The 8,987-nt window shown below is 48.3% G+C and overlaps 1 protein-coding gene across 6 annotated transcripts in view; it reads left to right on the top strand.

Moving 5' to 3' along the window:
* The first annotated feature begins 2,050 nt into the window (after window positions 1–2,050).
* The window catches only part of IQCA1 (IQ motif containing with AAA domain 1), a 101,068-nt gene continuing 94,131 nt past the window's right edge, over window positions 2,051–8,987 (top strand). For 2 of the 6 annotated variants that reach the window (XR_010368915.1, XM_064433502.1), the window contains exons 1-2: window positions 2,058–2,201; window positions 3,489–3,635. Coding sequence is in view for 5 of the 6 variants with exons in the window: in XM_064433502.1 (XP_064289572.1) it covers window positions 2,191–2,201; window positions 3,489–3,635 (158 nt within the window). In the remaining variant the exon portion in view is untranslated. Of the gene's footprint in view, window positions 2,202–3,488; window positions 3,636–8,987 lie in introns of all 6 variants that reach the window. The other 4 variants (XM_064433504.1, XM_064433507.1, XM_064433503.1 and 1 more) reach the window with 4 other exon arrangements.

Genomic DNA, 8,987 nt, shown 5'->3' with positions numbered 1-8,987 from the left:
AATTTTTCTGCATGACTTTTCCCAGCAACACAACTCATTTTTTTCCCAAGTTCTCTATGAACTGATGAAAATGAAAATCCCCTCAGCCTCCCTGCACGTTCTCATGTACATCACTTCTTTGTAGCTTAATTTCCCATTTTTAAAAGGAAGACATTTGCTTTCCTCCAACTTTTTTTTTTGGGGGGGAGGGTGGAGAAGGCAGGTGGGGAAGTGAGCAACGAGTATTATTTCATCATTAATACAAAGACAATCTTGTGCACTGTGACACCGAGGTGCTAACAGAGAGCAATAAATTCAGATTAATAATTAACATCCACATCATATCAAGCCTTCTTGGTGCTCTCATTTCAACTGCTTCAGAAATCTTCCCACTTTTTATTGCAAACACGTGTGATAGGTCGATCAGTCCTTAAAACCACACACGCTGATGGAGACAGCACTGCTGGGAGGCTGCAGGTAAAACTTTTGGCTGAAAAAACACAGTTTGGCATCAAAAGTGGCGTACAGATGCCAGCATCAAGGGAAATAAAAATGCAAAACTCCTATTTGGGTTGCAAAGACTGGAATATTTTATTTTATTTAAAAAGGAACAAAAATACAAGTTACTTACTGCATTTGAGACCATCCTGACCTGCACGTGGATGAGGATCAGGCACTGGAAGGAAGCAGATAAATTTCCCATGTTACATTTCAGCGTGTTTGATATTGACATTGAAAATTACAAGCTGATTTTATAGCATTTTCCAACCTCAGCACGAAGAAAATGCAACAAGTTCTTCTAAAAACCCCCCACTGATCCAATTCACTTAAAGAAATTATGTGGTGGCATATATGGCTTGAATAATAATATCATATGGCTTGAAAAATAATATCCTTAGATGCTTTTATGATGGTCTTCAAGATTCATGTTTTCAAGCTTTTCCTCCAAAACCAGGGGGGGCTAGAAACTTTATTTCAAAAACTTGATAGCCAAGAGTCTCACCTAATTATGTGAACTGGGGCTTCAATGGGGAGGGAAAAAAAAAAAGAAAGGGGGGGGAACAAAGAAAAGGAATGCAGGCCTACAGAAATTTGTGGCAAAAAAATATGATCACTGGCAAAACACTCAAACTTCTTGCTTTTTTCCTTCTCACTGGCTCTGTGGATGAGTGTATGTCCCCCCAAATCTGTGCTATAATCTTGTCCTCTAAACTAGTTTTTTAAGTGTTAGAGGAATGGAAGACCACTAAAAAGTTGCTTCAATATGTGTCTGGGGAAAGAAGTAAAAAGAAGAAAGAGGAAAAATGTGAATGCAACAGGGACAAGCCCTTGGTGGCAGAAGGAAATAACAGGGAGGGGGAAAGTTAAAAAAAAAATAAGGAGGAAAGAGAAAAAGATAGGAAAGGGGAAGAAAAGGGGGAGAAAGTACAGGAAAGGAGTAGGAACATATAGGAATGGGGAGAAAGGGGGGAAAGGGAAATACAGGAAAGGGGGGAAAAGGAAAAATACATGAAGGGGGAAAGAAAATAAAGGAAAGGGTGAAGGGGGAAGGAAGATATAAGAAAGGGAGAGAAAAGGAAAATAAAGTGAGGCAAAGAAAGGGGATGAAGGAGACTAATGATGGGGATGAAAATAATGGGGGGCTGGGAATGAAACTCTCAGGGCAAAAAAAACCTAAAGGGGTGAGTGGTGTGATCCTGACAGCAACGAGGGATGGTTTTAAAGCAAAAAAGGAGAGATTTAGATCAGATACACAGAAGAAATGCGTGACTTTGAAGAATTTCACAGGTGCCTAGAGCAGCTGTGGCTGCCCCTGGATCCCTGGCAGTGCCCAAGGCCAGGCTGGACATTGGGAGCAGCCTGGGACAGTGGAAGGTGTCCCTGTCCATATCGGGGGTGACACTCGATGGGCTTTGAGGTCCTTTCCGACCCACAGCACCCCGTGATTCTGCAGGCAATAAAGGGTGGGAAAGAGAAGGCGGAAAGGCTGGAGCCGCCTTTGCAGGGAGGAGAAGCCGCGGGCAGGGCTCGCCCCCCCGGGCCGTGTCCAGGGTAACGCGGCGGCCGCGGCCGCTCGGGCCGGGCCCGTGCCGCTGTCGGTGCCGGCCCTGCGGGACTCAGGCTCGGTGCTGCGGGGCTCCAGGGACGTGTCGGTGTCGGTGTCGGTGCAGCTCGGTTCCCCTCGCCCCCGGCTCCCTCTCGGCGCTCAGCATGTCCCAGGCGTGAGTAGCCCGGGCGCGGGGCTGAGGGGGAGAATCCCCTCAGAGGGGTGAGGCTCGGCCCGGGGGGAGGCGGGCGGCTGTACCCCCACAAAGCCACCGCGTCCTCTCAGGAAAACCAGGCAAATATTAGTATTATTCACCCAAACCCTTTGTGCAAAAGGTTCCTTTCTCTAAAGGTTCCTTTCTCAAAAGGTTCCTTTCAGTTCGTGAAAATCCCCTCAGAGGGGTGAGGCACGGCCCGTGGGGAGGCGGGCGCACCCCACGAAGCGACCGTGTCCCCTCAGGAAAACCAAGCAAATGTTAATGTTATTCACTCAAACCCACTGAAAAAAAGTTCCTCTCCCTTACAGCCCACGTCGTGTCTTGTTTCCCCTCAGTAATTTTAGCACAGGGCAAAGCTTTACAAGTTCGTCTGCAAAAACCAGGCAATGACGGCATTGGATCACAGTGCCTGCAAAGAGCTGTGCTCATTCCCCCAGAAACATTGCTCCAAGCCCAGCAAGTATTATTATTATTATTATTATTATTATTATTATTGCTGTGCTATAGCGCTAGGAGCTAAATTGTGAGCATCTTCCATAATATCATCCCTCAGTGTTGTGCTGTTTGCTGCTTCCAGCTCCAGCAGCACAGCCCAGTTTGTGGAGGCTCCTTTTCCCAGTTCCAAGCTGGGTATGGCTTGTTCAAGTTCACTGAATAATGGTGCATTAGAAAAAAAAAATTAGAAAACACCTTGGGGTAGTTTTGCTACCTCCTTCTGCTCCTCCACACCCAAACCTGACCATATCCAAACTGCTGTCCCAGCAGGTTGTGAGCAAAGCCTTTCCTGGCACCTTTCCCATGGTCTCCCTCCTCTGGCATCAGTGGTTCCAACCTCAAAGCACACTGCTTCTTTTGCCCAGTATCCCATTTCCAAACTCACAGCTTTTTGCCAGGTAAAACTTCCCCAAATTCTAAACCATCCTTCCAAATTCAGAACCAGAGCAGATCTCCTTGTCACCAACACCTTGGGTTTCATAGAGCTGTTAAGGTTGGACAAGACTTGCAAAATCACCAAGTCCAACCTTCAACTAAAACATATCATTAAACGCCACATCTCCTTCCAGGGATGGTGGCACCACTGTTCCCCTGGGCAGCCTGTTCCAATGCTTAATTACTCTTTTCAGTGAAAAATGTTTTCCTAATAACCAATCTAAACCTTCTTGGCTTGAGGCCATTTCCTCTTATCCTAGTGCTTGTTGCCTGGGAAAAGAGGCTGAGCCCCAGCTGACCACAACCTCCTTTCAGGCAGCTGCAGAGAGCAATAAGGTTTCCCCTGAGATTGTTTTCTCCAGCTTTCTCTTCTCCACTCCTGCCTCCACACATTGGCAGCCAGATACGAGTGAAAACTCCACTGCTTTCCAGCCAGGCAGCTCCTTGGTTCAAGAGAGGAAGGTGAGAGGGATGAAGAACAACATCGCCAAGGGCAGGGCAGAGAGTGTCTGGGGGCTGTGTCCAAGGACAGACCCAGCTCAGCCTCCAGCTGGAGGAAAGCTTGGTTAGATCCCTGGTGGATCCAACACAGGGCTTGTATGAATCATGCCTAACACTCTCATGGAATCAGTTAAGTGAAGTTCACAAGGTAGTGGAGAGTTATCTGAATTGTGCTCTTTAAAAGAAGAAAAAAAAAGAAAAGAGATAAAGGAAGAAAGGAAAAAAATCCACAAAAGCAGTGTTTGACCTCTTCTTCAGAGTTATCTCAGAATCTGTCATTCAGTCTCTGAATCATGGCTGCTGTTATTTGAGCCAGATTAACACCAAAGGAGTTAAACTGAGCATAGCTGGAAAAATACTTGTGCTTCAACTGGTTTGGCTCAGTTTAATTCTAACAGAGACAGGGGTTTTAGCATTTCCTATGGCATTGCCAGCACTGGACAGCAAATCCATATAAATATGATCATGTGCCCACGCCACACATGACAAAAACACACATGCAATCCTGTTTCTGAAAAGGAGCTGCTCTGGGACTCCAGTGTGGTGTTGAAGCTCCTTGGCTCAGGTTGTTATAATGACATTGTAGCTGTGCACAGCACAGGATTTACAGCTGGGCTAATCCAGCCCTTCCTAAACATGAACCAGAGTTGGATCTCAAAGGCTGCTGTTGGTGTGGTTGGTTGTAGTGAGGTTATGCTGGCTGTGTGCCATAAATCAGAGTTGTTTAGGTTGGAAAAGCCCTCTGAGGTCATCAAGTCCACGCCTTCACCCAGCACTGCCAAGGCCAGCACTAACCCAAGTCCCCATGTGTTATATCCAATGGCTTCTACATCCATCCAGGCATGGGGACTCCACCACCTTCTTCTTTCCATGAAGAAATTTTGCTGATATCCAGTCTGTCCTGTATCCTACCAGTAGCTAAATGGGGTTGATAAGAAGGCCGGAGAGGGATGTTTCACACAGATAATGAAGTAATAGGACAAGGTGGAATGGCCTTAAGCAGGAGGGCAGGTAAAGATGGGGTACTGAGGAGAAATTCTTCCCTGTGAGGGTGCTGAGGCCCTGGCACAGGGTGCCCAGAGCAGCTGTGGCTGCCCCTGGATCCCTGGCAGTGTCCCAGGCCAGGCTGGACAGGGCTTGGAGCAGCCTGGGACAGTGGAAGGTGTCCCTGCCCATGGCAGGGGGTGGGATAATCTTGAAGCTCCCTTCCAACCCAAACCATTCCATGATTCTATTATTCTATAAACCTTTCCTGGTGCAATTTGAGGCCATGTCCAAGGTATTTTAAATGCCATGTGGCTTACAACAACCTGCCTTACCTGAAGGCAGTGAGACCAAGAGACAGTAATGAAAGGGGATTATGAGAAAGAACTTTGGTTCTTCAGAAACAGAAAGGCTACACAGTTTTCCTTGTTCTGAGGTTCTGAGGCATGTTCACCATGCTCCAGGTCCTGTGATTCTCAGAGGTGTGGGCTAAAGCAGCAAATTTAATTCCACTGCCTCAGCAAGCTCTGTGTCAGGGCAGGGAGGATGCTCAGAGAGCAGCAGTGTTCTCTTAGGGTCACTAAGTCCAGCAGCCAGCCAAGGGAGAAGTCAGCATGTCCAGACATGCCTGGGATTTTCTAGGGACAGTCTCAGCCCTCTGGAGGGAGCAAAGCCATTAAGTGTAGGGTGATTAAAAAGTGCTGGGGTATCTCACTTCCCAAAGCACTCAGCCCCAGCATTTGCATGCAGATGTACCTTCTGTTCCAGACACTGGAGATTCACAGGGATGCTGCTGCATTTATGTTTTCCTGCTGTTTCCTCCTCTTTTATGGATTTGTTTACCCTCTCCTTGACCCCTGGGATCCTGACCAGTGATTTCTTACCTTGCCCCTGACAGCCCTAGTCCAGACATGTTCAAAGCCAAGTCTTGGCACTGCTACCACTCCTGCCAGGTTTTAATCAGCTACAAGACATTTGCCACTGCCACCAAGGAGCTTTAAACAATCAAAGCGCTTTAAAATTTAATCTCGTGTCACAAATAGAATTTATATTAATTCACTGGTTAAATATTGATCTAAGACAAGGTCCCGAGCATCTCACTTCCCACTTCCAACAGAAACAACCAAAGCAGAGCTCTCTGTTTTACATCACATCCCCAAGGCTCAGCTGAAGAAGATTAAGGTTGCAACACCCACATGTGAAAAAATGTCAATGCAACTTGTAATCCCCTCTCCTCTCCCCCCTCACGTTCCGTGGCTGCATTACGATGCAGTTTCTGATGCTGTGATCACATCCTATTCCCTTCCCACGGGGCCCCAGCCTCATTCAGCCATTGGCCCGTTGCTGAATATTTCTTTTTATCCCCTCATTCAGCGTCTGGCCCCAGGCCATATTCTTCAAATTCCAACCAAACGCCACAATTATTAGCTTCCTCCTGGGCATTCCTTGCATGTTCTCTCTCATACATCTCCCAAGCAGTCACAGATTCATCTTTGCCCCTCTTTCCACCCCTGGTGAGCATTAGCACATCATCTTGCTTATGTTAAAGCAGGAAATCAGAGACAGGATCAAATTGATCACAGCTAAGACTCAAAGCTACAACTCCCTCCTGTGCCTCCCTTCATCCTTAATGAGCAGGTAGGGAAAGACCTTGTGTATTACTCGTTCAGTGTCTCCTCTGGAAAAAAGCGTTGTCAGTGGAAATATCCCAGCAGCACTTGTGCTGGCAAACAGGGAAAGAAAAGGCCCCAGTTTTCCAAGAAACTGAGTAGATGGTGTCAGCTTTGAGCCTAAAGCCCCCTGCTCCTGGCAGGGGTAGAGCAGCACCCAGTTCCCTTTGTGCATGGAACTGCAGGCAGCTGGGTGGGTAACTGCCCCTTCCTGTCCTAAGGAAGGCAGGGGTAAAAAGAAAAAGATTACATAGGAGGGTTAAAGCTGAAATAAACTTTGTTGTCAGAAGCAGTAAAGTGTGTTATAGGGAAATAATGCTTGGAAGGAAAAATTCTGCTTGCAAAGGAGAGGAGGCTGCTGTTCATGTAACACAGAATAGTTTGGGATGGGAAAGGACCTTAAAGCTCATCTCCTTCCATGGGCAGGGACACCTTCCACTATCCCAGGCTGATCCAAGCCCCATCCAGCCTGGCCTTGGACTCTTCCAGGGATCCAGGGACAGCCACAGCTGCTCTGGGCAGCCTGTGCCAGGGCTCACCACCCTGATAGGGACAAATTTCTTCCCAATATCCCATCTTTACCTGCTCTGTGGCAGTGGGAAGACATCCCCTCTTGCCCTGGCACTCCAGGCCCTTATCAGTAGTCTCTGTCCATCTTCTTTGCAGGTTCCCTTCAGGTACTGGCAGGCCACAGTTAGGTCACCCCAAAGCTTCTCTTCTCCCAGCCTTTCCCCATGTAGCTGCCCCATCCCTCTGCTCACCCTGGTGCCTCCTCTGGACCCTCTCCAGCAGCTCCAGGTCCTTCCTCTGCTGGGCCAGCTTTGCAGGTGGGGTCTCACCTGAGCAGGGCAGAGGGGCAGAATTCCCCCTTTCCTGCTGCCCACACTGTGGGATCAGCCCAGGACATGGCCCAGGCAGGAGCTGCAGCCTGAGGGACAGGAGGGCAGCCTCTGGAGCATTTGACAGCTCAAAATAGCTTTTCCTACACCTTAATTGCTTTGCCATTTAGGAAAACTGGTTTTTGAAAAAACCTATGAAAGAAAACTGTTCTTTTTCCTGCCAACCTTGTGAGTTTGTCTGGAGCAGGTGCTTGAGACCTGCTGAGGTGTGTTGCTGTTGCTGCTGCTGGGGCTGCATGAAGCTGCTTCCTCGCCTTCCCTGTGGTTTCCCATTACATTTCTGCCACACAAATCTTTTATTCCCCCCTTCACTTTCTGTCATAGTACCCAGGACTGAAATTGGAGATGACAGAAGCACAGAGCTGTTCACGTTAACAATGCCAGCAGGCTGTGTGTTTTCTTCTCTTGTCACAACTAAAGCCTACTGAGGTTTATCCTTTATTTTCCCCCAAATGCTTCCAACTCTGTAAAACATCGTGGCTGGAGCAAGCCTACTTAAAAAGTCACCTGGCAGAGTCACATTCACCACCAGCTGAGAAGTTTGGCATAATTGTGAGACTAATCTTATTTTAGAAGCAAGGCAGGCTTAAACAGGCTCACGAGCCTGAACTGCTCCAGACTGCAGGCTAAAGGCTTTGAAATCAGCAATTAATTCTGACAACATTTCAGTCAGTTTGGTTCACAGAATCAGTGCTGAGTTGGAAGGGACCCACCAGGGCCATTGATCCAACTGTTGGCCCTGCACAGGACACCCAAGAACCCCACCCTGTGCCTGAGAGCATTGTCTAAACACTTCTTGAACTCAGACACGTTGTGTTGGGAGGCCACACTGATCTGATACTGCCTGCACCGCTCCAACACAAAAAATGGTTGCCTATAATAGGGCAGAAGAGAAAAGGGGGGGCTGCTCCTATAATACCTGTGAGGGAACAGGTAACTGCTGACCTGGATCAGCCAGCAGTCATCCTAAGCCTGGTGATTTTTAGAAAGAGAGAAGAAAAATAAAAGCAGCAGCAGCAGCAGTAAAAACCCTTTTTCCTCTCAGGGCCTCACTTTCCCCTCCCAACCTTTGTCTCTTGTTTCTTTATTTTCCAGAGGCTGCAGGGCAGGGTTTCCCTCCCCCGTGTTTGCCCAGGGCTTAGCACAATGCCTGACCTGTCAGGCTCCCAGTGTGGCCAGGGGACCCTGAGCAGTGGCCCCTGCGTGCACTTCCTTGTCACCAGCCCTGCATCTCGGTCCTCTCTCTCTGCCACCACTGGCTGTGTGTCCTCTGCAGGCTCCTCGAGCCCTGCTCCACATCCCCCTGCTGTCACAAACCCTGGGGCACTTTCTCCAGCCCCCAGCACAGCCCAGTCCCGTTTCTGAGAAAGAAATACAAGGTGGGTTTGCAGGGCCAGCAGAGGTTCCTTCAGCAGGGTTTTAGCACACACGATTTAGCGCTCCTTTAATCACACAGGAGTTCCCAAACGAGGTGAGGAAAGCTGGAGTCAGAGTCAAATGTTTTCCCTTTCACTTCCTTCCATCCATCAGGATAAACCAGGGAGACCCAGGCAGCAGCAGCACTGCACTACTGCAGCTTTAGCATGGGAAAGCAGGAGATATTCCTGAGGGCAGCCCAGAAAAACCAGGCAGAAACCAAGGTTCAGCCCATGCACAAATCTAGGGACAAACTGTGCCATGTCCTGGAATAACAGCAGTAGTGTTCCCTTTGGCAGCGGGTAAAACACAGAGACACTCTGGGGGGGAAGAAGAAAAGCCAC

This window comes from Passer domesticus, chromosome 10, assembly GCF_036417665.1.
Source record: "Passer domesticus isolate bPasDom1 chromosome 10, bPasDom1.hap1, whole genome shotgun sequence".
Classification (NCBI taxonomy): Eukaryota; Metazoa; Chordata; class Aves; order Passeriformes; family Passeridae; genus Passer; species Passer domesticus.
This window is presented reverse-complemented; position numbering and strand designations above follow the sequence as displayed.